Source organism: Excalfactoria chinensis, chromosome 1 (genome assembly GCF_039878825.1).
Source record: "Excalfactoria chinensis isolate bCotChi1 chromosome 1, bCotChi1.hap2, whole genome shotgun sequence".
NCBI classification, from domain to species: Eukaryota; Metazoa; Chordata; class Aves; order Galliformes; family Phasianidae; genus Excalfactoria; species Excalfactoria chinensis.
In genome coordinates this window covers 19,941,487-19,963,947 of record NC_092825.1, presented here as the reverse complement: position 1 = coordinate 19,963,947, position 22,461 = coordinate 19,941,487, and the positions used below count along the sequence as shown (strand labels likewise).

Genomic DNA, 22,461 nt, shown 5'->3' with positions numbered 1-22,461 from the left:
ATATATTTTTCCTAGAGCACATATGCATATTAAATCAAATTGGATTTATGTCTCAGGAAAGAATGTAGTCCTCTAGTGTAATAGTTAACAGGCTAAAATCTATTTCTTTCTTCACATAAATAGTTGTACTGTCTTCAGTAAGGATTACCACAGATCCAGCTGCTATTAGATCATTTTATTCAGGCTATACACATTCTGGAATCCCTCATAGTTGTTATGAAAATTAGCCATAAACTGTTGTTGATATATACAAACCTTGCATCTCTTTAAAAAGATTGGGATGGCAAGCCTGCTTTACATCCCAGCCTTCGAAGATCATTTATATTAATTGTTTCAAGATTAAGTTAGTCATCAACATGATTATAATCTAAGTGTTTATTTCCTCTCTCAGAGGACAATGGGCTAAGTTCAATGGGGACATATAGGAAGATGTTTGACATAAGTCATGAAGGGAATTTCTTGAACCAGATAGAAGTTCTCATGGGTTTCTTGTATTTTGCTTCACACACAGATACACACACACACACACACACACATAAAGTTTACTTTTCTAATCCCAAAAATTAAAGATGAAAAATAAAAAGTTGAGAAGCAGAATAAAAGCCTTCCTTACAGCTATCTTAATTAATAAGGTTTACACTAGTGCTTTTGTTAAACACTCTAATTGAGAGCTCTGTCACTCTGACAGGCCAGATATCTGTAATAATACCTTCTACTTTTCAATAAAAATCTGAATTGGAACAAAAGTACACAAGGGCAGAAATCTGGCCTCAGCCTTGGAAGAGGCTGGGATAACTCCAAGCTAAAGGTGTGGATATTGGCATTCTACATGAGACAGTGTTGAGAGTGTATCACAAGCAGGAGACATGACACAGGCTCTCAGTATTGCTATGGACAATCATGATACTGCCACATTGAAAATGCCAGGGAGCCTTTCTTCTCATTTTGTGACAGCCGAACACTGATAATACTAAAATTTTTTCAGTGTAAGTAAATTGCCTGGATTGCAGGGGTTCAACATAAGACATGGTTCTATTTCTCTGCCTCATATGTTGGTGAACTTCTAGTCCTCTACATGGGTCAGTATTTCCATATATATATTGGAGCATCTCAGTCCATGTGTTTTTCATCCTTTCTTATTCACTACAAAATATACTAAGCTTTTGAAAGTTTGACATTTAGCACCTGCTAAACATAGGTGTTAAATGACTCCATCAAAACAGTAGTGAGATACTAAAGTTCCCGAAGCATGATAAAGTGCATGTAGGAGACAGTTTTAATTCACATCATCTGCTCATTGACTTTGGCTGAACTGAACTTCACAGGGAAAGAAAATGGTTGGAAATAAGAAAAGAAAAAATGAAAGAAAAGAGGTACTGTCACAGAAAATGCCTGTTAAAGCTTTCTTTCTTATCACTTTTTTCAAAGCTATTAAGGAAAATGGTCATTACTCATCACTTACTGGGTTTCCAGCCTGCAAAAGAAGGATATTCTCAAGGTGAAGACTTAAGCTTGTATTTAAAGGGAGTTCATAAGAATAAGGGAAATCAACTTTTTACATGGGTGATAAGACAAGAGGAAATACTTATAATTTAAAGGAGGGAAGACTTAGATTAGGTGTTAAGGGGAGGTTCTTCACAGAGAGAGTGGTGAGGTGCTGGAACAGGCTGCACGGAGAGTTTGTGGATGCCCCCCATTCTTGGAAGTGTTAAAGGCCAGGTTAGAAGGGGTCCTGAGAAACCTGATCTAGTACTTGATTTAGCAGCTGGCAGTCTTGCCTGTAGCATGGAGTTGGAACCTGATGATCTTTGAGGTGCCTTCCAGCCCAAGCTATTCTACAGTTCTGTGACATGGAAGTTCTACTGTAAGGTCCCAGTTTCCCTTTGTAATTTGGGCAGATCATTAGGTCTAGGTTCATAATGATCTGAGGTGAGCCAGCTTCCTACAGGCAGCTGGCCTCATAGCTTAATCCTCCAGAATAAAGGTAATACACAAACTCATCCATATTTGCTATAGTCTCTCCAAAACAGAATTGTAACCTAGAGCCTCAGAGACATGTATGCAGGCTTCTGGTCAGCACTGACTGACTTAACCTTCAAGCATGTTGCCACACAACCTAGAAAATACTCTTTTCTGATAAAAGGTCCCTTAGACATCAGTAAGTGGACAAAAAGAGCTGGGCAAGAGAGAAATGCATATGGCAAGTTACTGGACTTCCTTTTGCTAAGATAACCCATGGTGATTACTCCTACTAGTCCTGAAATGGACAATTCCATCACAGAGTCTAGTTTGCCTCTCAGGTCTATAAGATTAGTACGACAGTTGTACCATTTATCCTAACACTGTGAAGTATCTTATGAAGATATGTACGATAACACCCTTTGAACTTCCATACTGTCCTTTGGAGCCGTTTTCAGAGCTGCTGGCACAGCAACTGTGGAAGCTTACATGTGGGCTCCAGTGACACGACTGAAGCTGAAAAAGTCATACTTTGATGAAGGAGCTATTTCTGGATGGATGCAGGAATTTATCATGGAAGGAGTGAAATACAAGATTTCTTCTAACTGAGCGATATTTTTCAATAATACACGATCTCTATGGTTTTGGCCTGCACACAGATCACATTTTTGATGCATGTCATGAAAACTAAATTCACTGGAGATACTGGAGCTCTTATTAGGGTAGTACATTTCTTTATTTCTTTATGTGATCAGAGATGGGGTGATAGGTATTAACCCATCAATATCTGAGAAGTATAAGACTTTTTTAATCTCACAATCTAATTATTCATTCAATTGTGCTTCTTTTATGCTGGTCACCATCCCCGCATGCTTCTCTGTTTAAAGTAAAATAATCAAATTCTTGCTATAAAAAGTTCCAAACTTCCATTCATCAGTCTACCAGATGCTCCCATGTTAATAGACAAATGCTTTACAGATCTAGATTTGAAACAGACAGAAATGGCTCCTAAGAATATTAAAAGGTAGGAAAAGCAAACACCAGAGAAATGCAAATGTTCAGCACAACAGTGTCTCCAGAAGGAAAAAATAAAATAAAATAAAATAAAATAAAATAAAATAAAATAAAATAAAATAAAATAAAATAAAATAATAAAATAAAATAAAATAAAATAAAATAAAATAAAATAAAATAAAATAAAATAAAATAAAATAAAATAAGAGTGCAGTACTCCATCTTTTAAAAAAGGCCCATCTTTAACAAAAGCAATCTTTTATCATGACATTTAATGCATTAACAAGCCATGCCCCTGTCAGAACCACTGTCTCAGGCTGCAACAATGCAAACCTGCTAATGTGAGATTAGTTTAACAGATTTGGGAAACAAATAGCTGTCAGAAAGGTCTTTCAGAAGCAGAAGAGACAAGATTACACTGGATACAAAGAAGCCCCACTGAATATAAGGCTGCAGAACACTCCGCTACACTACCAGGAGGGTTTATTCCCAACCACAGCATTACTGATCTCCAAGTATTACATTCTGTGGTGACATTTAGAACCACATTTTTTTTTTTTTTCCCCCTGATTTTTCCCCCTCACATTGAGGAAATGTTTAAATGGAGAAGCACTGCAACACTAAGAGATACAGGTGGACAACACCAGTAGATATCACACACTGCAGGCTGGACAGAAGGAGGCAGGCACCTCGTGCCCAAGGTTGCTGGAGACTTCTGCTCCACTGTAGCCTTGCATTAAGCAAAACATTACAATGTAATATTCCAAAGAAATTTCTGTATCTATTTCTGTAGGGAAAAAAAAGGAAAAAAAAAAAAAAAAAAAAGAAAAAAAAAAAAAGTGTTTCTTCATATTTTGCTCTTCTTTTCTGAAATCCTTGAACCACAATGTTCATACTGTGACTGAAAAGAAACAACTGAGCGCAAGCAACATGACAGAGAAACAAAGAGGGAGTTTTATTCCCATTCTTTACAAATACTGGCACCTAAAAAAGAATAGTACAAATCAAATTGCAGAGATGGGAAAATGTATCTGAGGAGACAGGCACCACAGTGAAGAGATTTCAGTTTTTAACTTTTCTCTTTGATACATTTCACAGTGTATTGAATGTAACCAGCAAGGTGAGTCAATGGGAAGTTTAGAAAGAAGGGACTGTTCCCCTGTCCTAAAAAGTGATTGACATCCTTACAAAATAAGTTTGAAAACTTACATATCATAGCAAGTCCTAAACAGAATCATATATGTCAATTTAGGCCTCGCTCAAATCAAACTGCTTCTGCTAAAGCTTAATTCAAAAATGAGATACTCAAGTGCATTTATATTCAGGTTCAGAGGTTCCTGCTTCTTGCTTGAATGTTTTATAGGTTAAAACAGTGACGAAAAAGAGGCAATACTGCTTGCCAAGCAGATACAAAGACTGAACACATAAAATCCAGAATCTACAAAGAAAATAAAAGTAGACTCTTTTCCAAAAGTTACAAGTTCCTTAACAAAGAGGCAGGTGTCACAAAGACTGCATCTCTTTCTGTTAATTTCAGAGTACAAGTGCCTGTGAATTTACTACAACAAGCACTGTTGCAAGTGCATTATTTATTTAGTTAGTACTAAAATATAAGATAACGAATTCTGTTCCTTAGCATGTGCCTACACTTCAGCCCACTACCCAGGGTATATATGAGGCAACTTGCTTGCCCAGAGCAGTCTGCTTACTTCAGCCAAGAAGTGGGGTAAACAAATTATGTTGATATGGATGGGCTCTTTCCTGTCTCCAATCCAGCTTGCTCATAATGACCTCAGATTTTACTACACCATGCTGTTGCTTGCAGTATTGACATATACCCATTTTAATAAGCCTGTGGACAGCAAGATACCATCACAAAACATTCTGTGGATCTCAAGAACAGCTTCAGCACTGTGAGTTGCTGGTGAATGGCAGTCTCTGTGAGAACAACATGATTTATAACCCGTATACACAACCCGGCAATTAAAATTCATGCCCCATATCCCAGAGTAAATAGGAGATGCCACTCTGATCCAAAGCCCTCAGAAATGTTTGGAAAGCTTTGCACTGACTGCAATGGGCTCTGGGTCAATCCCCAAATGCCCAAGTGTGTTTGTATCTCTTTTTTTCCCTTTCTGTCTTTTGTATTCTTTCTTTCGTTTTTTATTTAAAGAAGAAATCCACTCTCCACATTTTTCAGTCCCTCACATTTATTGCCAGCAAACCTCTGGCAAAAGAATGCCTTCCTTCTGCAGCGGGACTCACTGCAACCAGCAGAAGGTATATACACAGGGACTGAGGACATCACCTCAATGTAAAACCAGTAACAAATCAGAAAGAAATTTGATTTTGAAACCACACAAGACAAAATTTAGCAAGAAAGGAGATCTTCCTTCTTATGAAGTACAAAATAACTCAGGTCCAGAAGGAAAGTGTCAATGAGGCACATTGGATCTTTATAATATGTGTTAAAAATCCACTCATGTAAATCTAATGCTGTTATAACCATCTTCCTTAAACACTCTAATTATAGTCTCCAAGCATAAGTACATGAATAGCAAATTAAATAAGACCATTTAAATTATTTTATGCAAAGTAAAGATACTGTACTTATTAAAGGAATTTAATACTAGAAGTGATCCTTGTTGAATGCAGATTGACAAGGAAGTTAAAGAATAAAACCTCATTTATTTTTATGCTACTTTATAAATTTTTCAAAGTCCAAGCTCTCTCACAATAGTGTACAGTAATTAGATTAAAACCACCTTCAAATACTCTCCACCACATCTTTTACATTAAACATCCTGCAAAACCCACAATGTCTATATAATCATTTTACAGTGATTATCAAAACAATTATGAAATTAAATAAAAGTGGACAGACACAGATCCTTCCCCCCAGATAATGAAATCCTAGCACCGTACAAAATATCATGATTTAAAACCAAGTACTAAGCTCTCCTTCACTCCCTTTCTTTCATTTTAATAACGAGACAAATTATATTGCAGAGCATGACTGTTACTATGCAGATTGGTTTCCAGAGTAGTTTTCAATAGTCCCTTCAGATAGAAAAATATGAAGTTTCAGGGAAGAAAAGAAAGAAGAAAGAAAAAAAAAAAAAAAAGATTAAAAAAGAAGTGAAGTCCTAAAGTTGATTAACAGTGAGTCCCCACAGAGGCAAAAGTAGACATTTCGCGGCGGATGGTGCTAAAAGGGGAGAGCTCCAGCTCTGTGGTGTACTCATTGTCGTTGTCATCGCTTGTCACTGTTGAAGATTTCTGAATGCATTCATCACAGCAGCAACAGCAACACTCCATAAAGGCCCGGCTAAAAGGTTTACAGAGACAGAAAAGGAGTACTGGTGTAACACAGGATTTAAAGAACAAGAGGAACTGGCTAATAAGATGGAGAAGATCCATAGTCTGGCGAGAGACCCCTGTGGCCATGTAGGCAGTCACGATGTTGCAGATGTTTTCAGGAATTATGCAAAACCCATATAAAATGGTCAAAGCTACCACTGTGCAGTTCATCTGACTTTCAAGCTGAATTTGTCGCTTGTTCCCTCTTGTGCAAGCCTTTTCTGCCCTCCTGATTTTCCTTGCTGTTACCAGGGAGCAAGTAATAGTGAAAAGAGTTGGCAAACAAAAATAGCAGCCAAAATACCACCAGAGCCTTGCCCCATCGTACGTCAGAGCCAGCACATAGATGGTGTCAGGCAGCGTGGTGGAAATCTTCACCACACAGCGCTCCCCGGGTGGGCTGCCGCTGTACTCGGGGTCCTCCTTGATCAGCTGACGCAACACTACCTCTGGCAGTGCCAGTAGCAGGGCCCCCACCCAAATGACAGCCAGTTTGGCTGTCGTCGAGGTGCAGTTCTCAATCATCTCATAGTACATCTGCACGTTGGTGGCAGCACGGAACCGGTCGATGCAGAGGGCACAAAGTGTGAATGTGGTAACTCCGAGGGAGGCCACCTGCAAAGGAAAAAAGGGAAATGCAGTTAAAACAAGTGCTGCCTGAAAAAGGAATAAAAAGAACAGCTACAAGGCTACAGTCCATCATTCTTTAGAGAGAGGGCAAACTTTGTCTCTTTCAGAATCCACCTGGTCCACTAACAATGACAGTCTTCTTGAAGATGGAAGATGAAGTCCTGAATTTGCTCAGGGGAAAATTGTACATTGTTTTTTTGTTTTTTTTTTTTACCACTTATGAGTGGTAAAAAAAGAGTGTGTATGCTTTCACAGTTAAACAGAGTTCAATATGCAACATGAAGCACCAATTAAGTCTAGTTCTTTGACTGACAAAAGCAAAGCAAAACTTAGTTTTGGGCTACTGATGTAGGAAACAGTTGAGCACTATTAAAAGAAGCACCACAGGTAGACCTTCGAACTTAGCTTCCAGCATTTGCTGAGCTACCATTCCACATGCTTTTCAAAGAGTACATCCTTCTGTTGTTCTGTCTACAGATAATTATTTCAGCTTCTTATTATGCTGTTCTGGAGGTCCATGCCAGCACTCATACAACTCAGTGACATGAACATCGCGGAATTCACCAATATAAAAAAAAAAACAAAACAAAACAAAAAAACAAAACAAAAAAAAAAAACAAGCAAAAAAACAGAAACCTTCCTTCCCCCATTTTCCTGACGAATAGTTTTCTGAAAGATCAGTTCCAATATAAGGATTGGAACTGAAGTCAAAAAGAGAAAGATGGGAGAGTCCTACTTCAGCAGAAATTCAGTTACACCCAGTAACACATTCAATGAGCAGGTGGGGGATCATAATGTCAAAATCTTAAAAATCTTTAAAATTAAGGAACACTGTGGAGTAAGCATCCACTGAATGGAGAAGAGCTCAACAACTGCTGTTGTGGACTTGGTTTTTAAGTGAAATTTTGATGGGATGTGGACTTATAAAGACATCCTGGGCTGCAAGTTCAAAAAGACTACATGGAAATCTTCAGACTTCCAAAGACTGTGAGGGAAAAAAAAAAATAATAATAATAAAAAAAAAAAATCTTGACTATAATAGTTAAGCTTTAATAATCTACATTCAATATTTAATGTAGAAAAAATGTCTCAGAAAAAACTAGGCATAATTTCATAGGAGACATCCTGTGCAACAGTATACTGCAAACCAGGAGAAATGGCACAAGTTCCATTGTGTGTATTATTTAAAGGTGAATTCAACGGAGGTCTCAATTATATAAGGAGCAAGTAGAGAGCAATGAGCATGCTCTAGCTTTAGTAACCATAATTCTATGTATAAATAGAAATTTGAACTATCATGAAATACAATTTCCTATCATTCTATCCTGTTTATAATTAAATTTCCTGAAAACAAATTTGCAAGAAGACTATATACATTTTGGCCTAATCCTGTTTTGAATAAATTCAACTTCAGTTCAAATTCAAAGCAGAACTCCCATTAACTTCAATCAGAGAAGGATTAGGTGCTCTGTTGCATTCTAATTCATTTATTTTCTTGGGTTTGTGTGCTTCTGTTCTGCTGGAAATGTGTTGTAGCAAAAGAAAAGAGACTGTTAAAATAATATTCCTAATAAATTTAAAGAACACTTATCTTTATCATGAGTAAGCCACATGTCTGTGCAATTAACTGGGAAATCTAGGGTAATATTAAGATGTTCACCATAATGTCTGCTTACTCAAATTTGATGTATAATGACATATTTAAATTTCATGTTGGGTTCAAAAGTACACTGACTTCTTGTCAGTGTCTTGTTTGCCATTGCATTCTTATTTATGCATCTCTTGCAAAAAGTTTTGCAGAGATAGGTAGTACAATTACATACAATTATATGAAGGCATTGTTAATTTCTAGAAGTGTAATATTTCTATAATTGAACACCAGTGAAAAATATTAGGAACTTGGGATCTGAACTGCCAAGCATTGCCTTAGTTGCATAATTCTTTGAAGCAGCTTCCTAGAAGATGAAATGAAGATATGATACCTTATTAACTAACCTTCAACATCAGGAATAATGGATAGTGACTAAACAGTACCGTAAATATTTTTAACGAGCAAATCTATTAATATAGGGAGTCAAACTGTTGGACAGTGTTCAAAGAAAGCTTGGTAAATACCAACAAAAATAAATAAATATAAACAGCTATAGAAAAATCACAGCTATAGGGAAATCTTTAAAAACAGTGCTAATGTTAGCTAATGAAAGATGATTTCCACATATCACTTCTGAAAGTCACATTTCCAAATCCGAGACTAGTGACTTTGTTTAGAAAACATTTGGGTGTGTGTGAAGTCTTCAATTTCCATAGAATGATAGCAAAGCCTTTCACCAGTACGTCCTGCTCAAATAACAGAAGGGTCTGGGACTGAGCACTCAACAATTATGGGAGACAGGGAAATATTTGAGACTCAGAAATGGAGATTGAAATAAATCATCAGAACAGAAGAAAAACTGCATTTTTGTACAGTAATGTTTTCCTTCTCCACTCTTGTTTTAATACAGCAATGTGAGCACCTCCCCCTCCCCTCACTCCCTAGCACACACACTTTCATTGTTTCAGCAATCCATTACAAACAGGCAGTTATACAGTAGCTAAGACATTAAACTCTGTAGCTGTTAGGCTGGCCTAATGAAAGAAGACATGTCTACCATGAACAAACATAACCTACGGGGCTCCTGTCACATTAATTGACCAGAAACTTGGAGGCTTAAAACAGAGAAATAGAGCAAGAGAAAACAACTAAGAACACTGGAAGTCAGCTTTGAAAATTCTCCCATGGATTTACTGATCAAGCAAGATTTTAAAAAAAGCTAGTGCATCCCTGGAATAGGCAATGCTTTCCTGTTTTCTGTAGATTAATGGAGTTAGAGATGACATGGGAAAGCCTACAAAAAAACAAACAGCCAAAGAAAAAAGCACTCCCAAGCAGATGAACAGGGATTCACTCCAGCTGACTTGGTTGAAAGGCAGTGCAGCATTGTAAGGGGGCTCTAATTGCTTATCCCCCTTCACTCTCTATGTATTGCAGTGTATGAATAATAGCCAGCAAAATCAATGGCTGCTGCTTTCCTACTATGTGGGCAAAAACTGGGGCACACATTCTACATGTTCATACAGTCTCACTTTATGGGTGTTTCTTCATAGCAGTCATACTAAAAATTATGTCTAAGCTGAAAATGTGAAAGAAGCCACAGAAGCCTCCCTTTTTTATCAGTTACTTTGCCTTGATATAATAGCAGAATAATGGTGATGAGGACAAATTAAAGGGACAAATTAACAAATTCTGAAACAGTGTAAAGTTGCATGGCACTTAATGGTGCTCTTCTTGTAACAGATGAGTGTCTGATACACAGTTGCAGCCTTAATTTCAACAACCTGGCAGGAAATGAAGCAAGGCAAGGTTGAGTAAGGCTCAGCAGCTTTGGATGGCAGATTAGCTGTCTGATTTATTTTCATGCAGTCCCTATGAAGATTCTCCTTCAGCCTCTCAATATTTGGGGTGACATCAGTTTACATTCTTCTCTTAATAGATTGTATCAAAAAGGTCCCCAGATATCTAACCGTGTATTTGCTCTTAGAAGGTGAGTGGGAAATAACCTCCACTGAGGTAGGCAGAGGACAGCTATGTAAGGGACCAGCCACAGCACACACACAAAAGAAGGCACTGTTGTTACAAGAGTCTCTTAATATTCTGGTTCCTTTGACAGTACTGACAGGGATGTTACTGGGCACAGCAGTGCTCTTTTGAGACACTGCATAAACCTTCAGTCATTAGCTCATCAGCTGTTAGTCAACTGTGTCAAAGCTCATTTGGGGAACTGAGGCTACAGAGAGCAACAGTAAACCCATGAAATGCTCATCATAATTGCATCAGTTCTCTCCATCCCTACAATATTCCTCTTTTGTGAGCTTTAACAATTACCAAAATGTTCCCAGGCCTTCCCTGGCCTGTCCTAGTTCTTCTCCTGGCTGTGGTCCCACAGTGTTTGGCCCCAGGAGCAGAGCCTCGGCTGCACAGGGGAGCAGCAAGAGTGTTGTAGGGTGAGCAATGCCAGTGCAAACAAGACTCTGAATTCTCTCTTAATAATACCTGTTTGACAAGATAAAGGTAACAAAAACAAGATCAGAAAAGATCCTGAGTACAAGACTTGAGTGAAAAAGTTGAAGAACCAATTCTGTGAGTTAATTAAAAAAAGGAAAAAAAAAAAAAAAGTCACTCAGTCTAACAAAGTGAAGTCCAAGAAGTGATATTGCTGTTATCTACTAATAAGTCTGCATAGAGATAGAAAAGTTGCTTAAGCTGAAGGACAAATTAATATATAGAAAGGAAATCAACTAATCATGAGCAGCTCAAGGAAATGAGAGTGACCGTGAATCAACCAAAGCATGATAATGTGGAACATGCTTTCTGATGGAGAACTGAGAGGAATAAGTGTGGGCTGAGTTTTACGGATCCACATAGTTATAGCCAGATAGCCACAGAGTTATGAGAAATGGCTGTTTTACCAGCTGAAGCTGAATTTTCTTTGCTACAAGGCAGAATGAGTAACCAAACATTCCCCCATTAAAAATACAGAAGCTAAACTGCAGAAAAGTTTGATAACCATGACGAGCTCAGCCGTTTCTCAGCTCTTGGTGACACTCCCTAAGCTCTTCCCACCTATTCCTGTTATATCACATAAACAATTTTTTTATTTCCTTTTTTTTTAATCTAAGTCACTACTGTCTATAGCCTTATTATGGCTGGTTCTACATCCTAACCAAATGTCACAGCTTTAGAGTACATTAATGCAGTACATCATGATGACTATTGGAAAGTTATCGGCTTTGCTTAAGATAAATAAACAAAGTTCGCACTGACAATATTTTTCTTGTGCTACTGTACACTTGCAGTAGAGAGTCCAATACTAAGACTGGACAGTTACATCATGAGCAAGAAACTGGAAACTGCTACTATGGAGATATTCCACACACATGGAAAAAGGGGTACAATATGGCTGTTTCCAGTACTTTTAACATTCATATCAGAAAGGTATTATATCAGAGTAATATTCAGAATTAACTTCAGTGAGCAGTTCTTGAATTCTGTTGAAAATAAAAGCCAACCAGATTGTCAGGGCACTGGAAATAGCTATTAGACTATGCCATATGCTGATCCAGAGGGCTGGAAAAATCACAGAACACATTGCTTTTGTCCATTTTCCTATTTGAAATCTACCCCGCTACCATACAAGCAAATTAAAATTGCTTTTTATTATTATTATTTTAAGAAAAGAGCACTGTTCTCCACTGAGGATCACATCCTCATCTCTCTACACAAGGGACATCTGTGCTAACTCCTAATATTAACAACATGGAGCTACTGCTAAAAATCTGCCTCCTCTTTGCAGGAAAAATCTGATCATATGGAGAAATGACAGCCCTATGCTCATCCTACAGGCAGTGGCGCTGGGATGGCAGACGCTGTTTTTTTCTCCCCACCCATATGTAACTTAAATATTACTGACCTAATTTAAAACCTAGTCTGACACAAATTCATTTCTATGCTGGAATGCCACATGCAAAATTTAAGACAAAAGCAAAATTTTATGGACAATTTATGACTCCCTAAGGACAAAGTTTGTAGAGGAGAGAAAGGCTGACTGAACAGCAGCTATCACAGTGCTGCTAATGCCTAAGGGGCAAAGATATACTAGCACTTCTGTCTTAAAAAAATATTTATTGTGTGATAAGTGCTGAAGGTATTCTGCTCAGTAAAAGACACATGCAGCCATTGCTCTGGAAAACCTCCAGTATGAAGCTTTGATACTGCAAATTTCCATGCAGATCTTCATCTATGACCTAGATGACTTTCTGGAGGATCAAGTGACTGAGTCCAAGGAAGTCAAAGAAGAGGCAAGGATACAGAACAGATGGCTTAGACCAAACAGATAATACATAGCTTTTCAAAACTCCCATTACAAATTGGAAACTTAAAACAAAGATGTCTTCTGACAGCTTTGGAACAGGCAAAGAATGGCCTCTTCCTCTGCGCTGCTCATTCACCTCTAGCAAATAAAAGAGAAAAAGGGGAAAAAGCCTTACCTCAAAACTGCCCTCAGAGGGTCAGCTCCAGGGAAGGGGGAAAAAAAATAAAAATAAAAATCAAATCAATCCTTAGACTTTCAACCAATTCAGAATACCAACAGTGATAGCTTTTCTGGAATGGAAGTTACCCACCAGAAACCAGAGATGCCACAAATTGATTGCCAGAACTGCACAGAGTTATAAAATACCCTCTGCAAACCTTTATTCTGGATTCTTCCCCTGTCCTAAATCACTACACTTCTATAAGTAGTTTGTCTCAGTCTGACAACACAGAGTGTGATGTCTGCTTCCAACTACTGCCCTCCAACTCACCAGGTTCTTCACAGAACCTCTGAGATCAGAATACACACCATTTGAAAAAGCTTCTTTTTAACACCTGAAAGACAGTTCCTAGTCCCAGTTGACACAATCCATTTGTCATCTTGGCAAGCTGCTTTGGGCTTTAGGAAAATTACTTAACCTCTTAACTATCAGCTTCCAGGATTAAAATAAAAAATAAAAATGCTGCTTTATAGAACTGTTACACTGAATAGATGTGAAATGTACAGAAGCACAGTAAAACTATTAATTTTGTTTACATCCACACTTCTGGGTTAATTTGGAGTCAAGAAAAACGTAAAGCATTAATCTGCATTAGGTAAAAAGAAACTATATTCCATACTTCTATTTTTTTCTACTTCAGTTGCTGAAATGACTGGGTATGCTTAAACAAGGACCAGCAAAGGGTTGCAGATTGGCAGGTGTTCTAGGAAGGGAATTAGCCAAAGTCACTGCTTTTGTATCATTGCTTACCCTATACCTCTTGATTCTGAATAACACTGATTAAAGCATATGGATGACAACTTACAAATAAACACTGTGTGGAAAATCACTTCAGACATGGCTACACAAAGCTAGACTTCAAACTATCTGCAAAGAAGTCACAAAACATGAAGAACTGCTTAAAAAACTAAAATTGTAAAGGAAAAGCACAACTCCACACATCCTTATGAGTAGAGTAGTTGCCAAAATTTAGAATCATAGAATCATTAAAACTGGAAAAAATAACTAAGATCAACTAGTGATCAACTAGTCCAACCATCAACCCATTACCACTGTGCTCACTAAACCATGTCCATCAGTGCCGTTTCTTGAACACATCCAGGGACAGTGACTCGACCACCTCCCTGGGCAGTCCCTGCCAATACCTCACCACTCTTTCAGAGAATAATTTTTTTCCTAATATCCAACCTGAACCTTCCCTGGTGCAACTTGAGGTCGTTACTCCTCGTCCTATCCACAGTTACCTGGGAGAAGAGGCTGACCCCCACCTAGCTGCAACCTCCTTTCAAGAAGTTGTAGAGTGCAATTAGATTTCCTCTCCTCCAGACTAAATAAGCCCACAATATTTGTGTTCCTGACCCTTCACCAGCTTCGCTGTTCTTTGGACACCCACTTGTTCTACCTCTCTTCTCAGTTAGTGCTTTCAAATTTACTCTACCAGAACAGTATCCGCAATCAGAGCCCAGTAAAGTTCTTGGTGGAGATAACTTCATCTACTTCAAACATCTTCGTTACCTAAAGACCACGAACAGAACAACTGACTCATTCAAGTTCCTCCTTGGTCATGTGTACATTATTCCTTATGCAACTAGATCCAGGACACAGTTTTAAAGAACAGTTACAAGTGACTAAACTGTGATAAAATATCATACAATGGCTTGTGTTGGAAGGGATCTCAAGGATACACAAGATCCAATCCCCCCTGCCACATGCAGGGTTGTCAGCCTCCATATCTAGGACTAGACCAGGCTGCCCAGGGCCCCATCTAACCTAGCCTTGAACACCTCCAGGCACAGGACATCCACAAGCTCTCTCGGCTTAAATCATGTGGCTTAAAGGTATTTGGCCACAGCAATTTTTTATTAAGCATGGGAAAACTGCCTTTAAAATTAAATGTTTTGAAGACTTCCACTTCTGGAAGCTCAACATTTATTTATTCAAATGTACTTGAAGGTGTTGTAAAACATTTTCCCCAGAGTTTGTACATATGTGTTATCACTGGCAACAGATGTTTTGTTGAAATTCTGTACGATACCCATTGAACAGCACAAATAAAGGAACAATTGGCCACAGGAGGCTAAGCACTCAAGAAGAACATTTCCTTATTTAATTGAAACTTCTGAGCATAATGCAAAGCAAGCTTGAGTTATGCTAAAATGCAGTGATCACCACACTGCTTCCTCTAAAAAAAAAAAAATCAGCTATCCCCTACTGCCCAGTTCTGTGCAGCTGTTAGAGTACAGGGTAGTACAAGAGGGTTTGGCTCAACAAGGCTCCTTGGTGTTTGAAAGGGAGATGATGCATCTGGATGTACAGCTCTGGGTGAGACGTGAGCATACGAGGAGAGCTGACATACGAAACAAGAGGTGCAGAAAATGAAACAGACACTAAAAAGAACAAAACACTGGGTTAACTAACAAGAAAAAACACTGACAACAGCTTGAAATGTGTCAATCTCAAGGACAATGCTAGTAGTACTTCACAAAGGTCTGGAAAGTTCCCCTGAAGGCAACCATCTACAACTTCCTTCTTGAGAAGCTGAAAATTCATTTCCCTCTCTTTGCTTGAGAACAGGATGAGCGTGCCCATGTATGTTACACTGGGGAAGTTAGTGTCTGACATTTGGCTGCTATGATGGCACTGTTGATGGAGCCAAGGCTGCCCAGAGGACAGGTCTGCTCCACATCTGTAGTGTTACCAGTGGTGTCAGCACTGATGGTAAAACCCATGAGGTCGGAACTGCACTCGGAAAGTGGCAGATATTGGCTCTAATTCCCACCTCTGTCTCTGCAGGGTCAAATCATAGAATCATAGAAATACATTAGTTGGAAGGGACCTTTAAAGGTCATCTAGTCCAACTCCCCTGCATGAGCAGCGTTTTCTTCTACTTACTGCTCCCAGGGTGACAAATATTCTTTACAAGTGTATTATACTTAATGACTAAGGAACAAAATATGTACAGTTCTGGGAGTGACATGGTACCTCAAGGCTCTCTCTATTCAGTTGTGTGCCTCAGATTCAACTTAATTAAATTTCCTCTGAAAAGAGGAGAATGACCCCAGTAATGACCAACCATTGGGCTGGTCCATCATCAGTGGATGGCTGACAGTTCTTGAACAAAAGTTCAGCTGTGGGCATCTGAGGAACTTTAAAGTGAAAACTAAGATGACATTAGAGAATAAAGGAGGGGTCAGCAGCTGCCTGATGCCTTCAGGATTACAGCTACATTTGACAGCTCCACTTCAGCTCAGGTAACTCAGAAGGGGGGAGAAAGGAGGGGAAAGTGCTGAAATACTAAACTTAGACCGCTACTTTAAATAAGTGGTTACACTTTAACTGAAGCAGGAACTACTCATCTACTGGATAACACAGCATCCCTCAAACAGAATTCAGAGCACTCAGAAGCTCCTGCCCAAAGCTCCTATCAGCATTCTCAACAAATGTGTATTTCACCCTTCATTTCTTCCCAAACACAGGTCAATGGAGCGTACCCTGAGCTTTCCAGATCACAGCAGCAGTATACTAACTGGCCTCAGTTCCTCCGAGTACATCACAGCTCCACTCTTTGTCCAGTACTGCAAGTAACAGAGTACATCACACAGAACAGAAGTGATGGCAGTGTAGTGGCTGCACACTCTATCTGAAGACCTCCATAAAAGTATCATTTGGCAGCTGATAGCGGAGACTGATATTCTATGTATTAATAACAGGGTTACTTTTTTTCTTCCCTTTTTCACACCTCTAGTATCGTATTTGTACTACAAGTGAATCAACAGTTTCTTCTCAGCTTCCAGTTTAGAGAATAACACTCAGCAGAAGGATTTGGGCAAAGAGCAGAGGCAGCCAGCATTTCGGGCTCCCATTCCATCTCACCCCTCAGCTCCAGCACAAGAATCCAACTCCCCTCCAAACCATCCCAACTCAATCCCTGAATCATTTCACTTTAAGAGGGGGAAAAAATATAGAAAGAGAGACTAAAACTTGTAATCAAACGTTGCGAGTACTCCTCGCCTTTTCAGCACCACGAGGAGCGATAAAAGTTTGGCAGAACTCGCACTAGAGGAAGCGCTCAGCCGGAGGTACGAGGATCCCGGCGCTGTCACCCTGACTGACCACGGGACGCCCCCCGGAGCACGGGACCCCACGCTACGACACGAGGGCTGCCCGGGATCCGCTCGCCCCGCCGTTACCTCGATGTAGGGGACGATTTTGCAGGAGAAGTCCTCTAGGAGCCACTTCTTGGTAAGCTCCTGGAAGATGACCAGAGGCAGGCAGAAGAAGACAATGAGGAAGTCCCAGAAGGCCAGGTTGGCCAGCAGGGAGTTGGAGATGCTCCGCATGTAGTAGTTGTGGCAGACGATGCACATCACTGCCATGTTGCCCATGATGCCGATGCCGAAGATCACCACGGAGAGGCACATGACGGCGTAGGCGCCGTACGACTCCTCGGTCAGCGGGTAGAAGGGGTTCCGGAGCCGGGCTCGGCGCCCCGTACCGTTGCCGCGGCCCCCGGCGGCGCTCTCGCCGCGGGCAGAGCCGTTCAGCGGCAGCCACCGGGGGCCGCTCCCCGCCGCCGCCCCGGCTCCGCTTTCGCTGCTCCGCGCCCGTCGCCGCCCGGGCTCCGCCTCGGCCCCGCGCCCGGGCACAGCGGCGGCGGCGCGGCGGCCCGGGGGGGCGAGAGGCGTCGGCGCTGAGCTGGAGCGCTGCGGGGAAGCCGGCAGCGCAGAGCCGGCGACGGGGAGCAGGGCGCAGGCGGCCCAGGCGCCCAGCACCGGGCAAAGCAGGGCGAGGGGAGCGCGGAGCGGCCGCATGGCCGGGAGGCGGCGGGGCTCAGCCGCTGCCCTTCGGCTCGACGGGGCTGGCGGCGGAGGACATACCCGCACGCAGAGCGGAGCTTCTCGCCGCCTCCCGGGGCAGTGCCCGAAAGTTGTGCCACCGCCTTCGCCGCGCGGAGTTAATGTAGCGCGTGCGGAGCCGGGAGGACCCCCCCCGGCGCTCCGCCCTTCCGCGGGAGCGCTGCCGCCCCGTCGCCTGCCGCCTATTTACATCCTCCAGCGGGCAGCGGGGCTCTCGGCTGGGAAAGGTCCCCCGGGAACGCCGCCCATACCCGGGTGACCGCGTCCACCGGCTCCTCCCGGAGAGAACAGGTTGTCGCTCAGAGCGCAGCGTGTTTGAGCGCTTTGCCAAACTCCGTCCGGCGGCAAGCAACGCGCTCGGGGTAGATGCAGTCCCGGGACTGACCCCTGCAGGATGCTCCCGCCTCCGGCTGCAGCGAGAGGGCGGTGACCGCAGCTCCGTGCGGGAGCTGAGGGGTGTTGGTCTGCGGGGCGCTCCCGGCTCAGCCCGGTGTCGCTCTCAGCCCGGTGCTGCTCAGTCCAGCTCTGCCCAGCCCGGCTCGGCGCAGCGGCGGCTGGGGGCGCGCCGGAGAGGCGGGCGAGCAGCGCGGCTGCCCCGCAGTGCGCAAGCGCCGCCCGGCGGTGCGGAGGGACCGCTCCGGCTCCGGCTCCGGCTCCGACTCCGGCCGCGGCGCCGCCCGGCGGGTCCGATTTTAGTCGGTGAGGGAAGATGGGGCCGAAAGCACCACCCTTATGACTGGACTGCGCCGAAGGCATCCCCGGATGGTTCTGGGACCCACGAAGGCTGCTCTGCTTTTTTGTTTGTTTGTTTTGTTAGTTTATTTTCCTGTTTTGAGCATTTTTTAATGTTTATGTTGTCCTTGTTCTGTTTGATAAACTTTATAGTTTTTCCTTCTTGCTTCCCTTATTTTTATGAAATTCAAACGATTTTTTAGCTAAACAAAATTGGATATGCCACATACTTATCATAGTATCATCATCATAGTATCATAGTATCGTGCAAGTTGGAAGGGACCTTAGAGATCATCGAGTCCAACTCCCGGGTTTCGAGCCCCCTGTGTAGTGAAGCAGCACTTCTACCCCTGCGCCACAGGGCACTTACTTCCCTGTAAGTAGCCTGAAGGTCTCTGTCTCTTGTTTCCATCCTTAAGAAGCTCTGTGCAGCTCCATCCCACCACCTTTAAAAGTTTTACACTCTTCTAAGAAGCACATTGAGAACCTTTCTTGTTCCCCCCTTGAGCTGAAGCCATTCTGTTAGATCAGTAAGCTGCTGGAGCTGTGCTTCATGGCTGTGCATCTAACAGAGCTGTGGGCTCTTGTGGACAAGTGTTGTGACCCCGGGCACAAGGAGTGTGTTTGCAGGCTTTTTGTCTTAATGATCAACAAAGGAAAATGTCAGTCTGCAGTGACAGAAAATACATGCTGCACACACACAGAGCCAACCTGCCAGATGCAATCAGGAACACATTGCTGTTGCTTTGTCTCTGCAGGGCAGAGGCAAGATGTAATGCCCGTAAGGTTCTTTGTATGGATTGTTTCTTAACAATTTATTTCACAGAATCCTTTGAGTTAGAAGGGATCCTTAAAGGTAATCTAGTCTAACTTCCTTGCAATGAACAGGGACACCTACAGCTAGGTCAATTTGCTTAGAGCCCCCTCCAGCCTGACCTTGAGTGTCTCCAAGGACAGGGCATCCACCGCCACTGGGCAACCTGTTCCAGAGCCTCACCACCCTTATTAAAAAACTCTTTCCTTATATACAGTCTAAATCTTACCCCTTTTAGTTTGTGATAATTTTCTCCCTGTCCCATCATATCAGACCCTGCTAAAGTCTGTCTTCTACTTTCTTAGAGCCCCCCTTTTAGGTACTGAAAGGCTGTTTTCAATCTCCCAGAGACTGCAGTCTCTTCTCCAGGCTGAACAGCCCCAGCTCTCTCAGCCTGTCCTGGTAGGGGAGTGTTCCAGGTGAAGTCTCACCAGCACAGAGCTGAGGGCAGGATCACCTCCCTCAATCTGCTGGCCACTTTTGATGTAGCCCAGAATCTGGTTGGCTTTCTGGACTGGACAAACAAGAACCCACCAAAGTGGCAGAAGGGAAGCATTGCAGCAAGGCACTCACTGGACTGACTTTGCCTTCAATGGACGGTGAAGTGCGTGGGATCAGGAACATCCAACATCATCTACACTGATGTAGATGAGTGTCTGGAGGTGCCCCAGTACACTACCTACACCAGAAGGATGACAAAATTGACCTTTGAGTGGCTAAAAGGAGTGAATCCTGTCCCACGCTAACTGAGGAGCAGTGCCTTTCCATGGCGGTCACACAGAAAGCTCTCAGGACCCAGGTGCCATCCTGCTCCTGACGCCATTCTCACACATGGAGTTGGAATGAATCTGTGGGCAGCCTGAAATGTTTCTAAGCAGGTGGAAACAGGTATAATAAATTTGGCAGTGCTGCACGGAATGCTCCTTAGTATAAGTTATGTTATCATTCTTCCTTAGCAATGTGTCATCTCATGGACTTAAATGACCAAGGTAGTAAATAATATTTTTTATCTAACAAGAGAGGCTTTGAATAGAAAAATAGTGGGAAAATGAGGGAATGGTAATTACATTTAACCTTTTATTTTATTTATTTATTTTTTTTCTTTCTTATTTTTTTCCCCCATTTGATTCTTTGGAGCTCAGCTGGTGTATAAAAGGAGTTAATGATGCTAATGAGCTTACATTTACTGCGCCTTTCTTCCTGAAGAGTCCCAAAGGGCATTACAAGCAGATATGATAAATTCACTGCTTGTTCTTAAAGGATACCGAGGAGTATTTTTACTGGCTTTGTATGGAGAAGCAGACAGCAGTCAGCAGTCAGCAGTCAGCAGGTGCACTGCCCTTCTTCATGCTCCTGGAAGAGCAATGCATCCGTAAGAAGAAGGTTAAGCAGCACTCAGTTTACATCAGTGATCCTTTAATGGTGAGATAAGAACTGAGTCCTGCATCGGTTTTCCAGTGTCAGCAGTCTGCCTGCTCATAACAGAGACAATTGATTTCTGAACACTAAAAAAAAGGTCCCATAAATTATTGTTCTCTGCTTACAGTTTTGTCATATTTCTCTTATTTCATTAACTATTTGGATCATTACGAAGAGAAGCATTGGACAAATATATGTATATCTATGTATATATAGTGTTTTGTGGCCATGCAGCCCTGCTTGGAATGGAGGAGCTTGTCTTATTTGTATGGAGTGATAAAAGAGCTCTTCTGCACTTCTGCCTTGCTGAAAGCTTTACATAAAGGGGTGCCAGAGGAATGATATTCCCCAGTGGTTTTCTGTCTCATTGGGTCACAGTTCTTTGTGGATTTAGGATTGGCAGGTGGCCTCTGCACCTCACTGCAATGACTTCATTCTGCTGTCTGCAAAGGTCCTCCTTCATTGCCTCTGCACAGAGTTACTTTGCTGCCAGAATGGTCCCCTGTTTGCTACTGCTACCCTGTTGGGTGCCGAAAATCAGCATCTGAAGGTTTGGCTTTCCCAGTTTCTTTCATCGCAAACATTCAATTACAAATTTGCTTCAATCTGTTTGTTTGTTTGTTTATCTGTGTTTTCATTTGTTTGTTTTGCATGTGTCTTTATTCCTTCAGATCAGTTGGCTATTCCCTGCAGTGGGATCATCCTTCAGGACAAAGCTCTGCTCTGTCATGTTGAGATACCGCCTCCGGTTCTGTCATCTTTCACAGCTCAGAGTGTGCTCTGCTGCTGAAGGAGCTGTGGAGCTGTGACAGCCTTCCCACCAATTCATGCATCAGCCTGAAAACGGCCTCGTGAGCCACCAGCAGACAATGAAATTCATAACACTTTGAAGGAAGCAACAACATTTTGTGCTATTTTTTTCCCGTTAGATGGAGAAATGAAAAGAAAAATTTGAGATGTTTTTGCAGCCAAAGTTGGTTATAGGAAAACCAATATGTGAGTTCCTACATTCAAGAGAAAAAAAACAAAACAAAACAAAACAAAACAAAACAAAACAAAAACAGAAAAAAAACAAAATTTGAAAAGTTTCCAAGTCTACATTCTTGTTGGTTTTCTATGACATTTTAACTATGATAAAGAAATCAATATGCTTTCAGTGCTTTAGTGTGATTTTTTGTTTGACATCTCCAATTGCCATTAACAGAATATGTGATACTGCGGTACTCCCAGCCTGAACACACTGTGGTGCTGCACAGGAAGGGATGAGTGCTGCCTTTTTTTAGTCCTCCTCAGGGCTGCCATGCAACAGTTCATTAATGAAGAAGAAAAAGAGCAAATAATAAAAAATAATTCCTGTTTTTGTTTGGTTTTAAATTACAGTATTCTTGGCTGCCTCACACTACAGTCTCTTTCAGTATTTAGGCAAATGTAGTAGGACAAATTTTCTCCTTGCATTCAATATACTGATATGTTGACGCCGTCTTCGTATAACTGACTGAGTTTTCATGTGTATCACCTTAACATAAAAAAATGAGTTCAAAGAGAACG

At 41.6% G+C, this 22,461-nt stretch overlaps 1 protein-coding gene across 1 annotated transcript; it reads right to left on the bottom strand.

Moving 5' to 3' along the window:
* Positions 1-3,904: 3,904 nt before the first annotated feature.
* GPR37 (G protein-coupled receptor 37) lies at positions 3,905-18,289 on the bottom strand. The gene is made up of 2 exons (XM_072345003.1): positions 17,283-18,289; positions 3,905-6,948 (listed from the first exon to the last, which is right to left on the bottom strand). Exons 1-2 carry the CDS (start codon positions 17,901-17,903, stop codon positions 6,130-6,132), a joined length of 1,440 nt encoding a protein of 479 aa, XP_072201104.1. The 5' UTR covers positions 17,904-18,289; the 3' UTR covers positions 3,905-6,129.
* Positions 18,290-22,461: the final 4,172 nt, after the last annotated feature.

Bases quoted from the DNA above. Each gene is read 5' to 3' on its own strand.
- GPR37 (XM_072345003.1), bottom strand. From the start codon at position 17,903: ATGCGGCCGCTCCGCGCTCCCCTCGCCCTGCTTTGCCCGGTGCTGGGC. The intron at 6,949-17,282 runs GTAACGGCGGGG...TTTCCTTTGCAG, and splicing joins AAATCGTCCCCTACATCGAG to GTGGCCTCCCTCGGAGTTAC.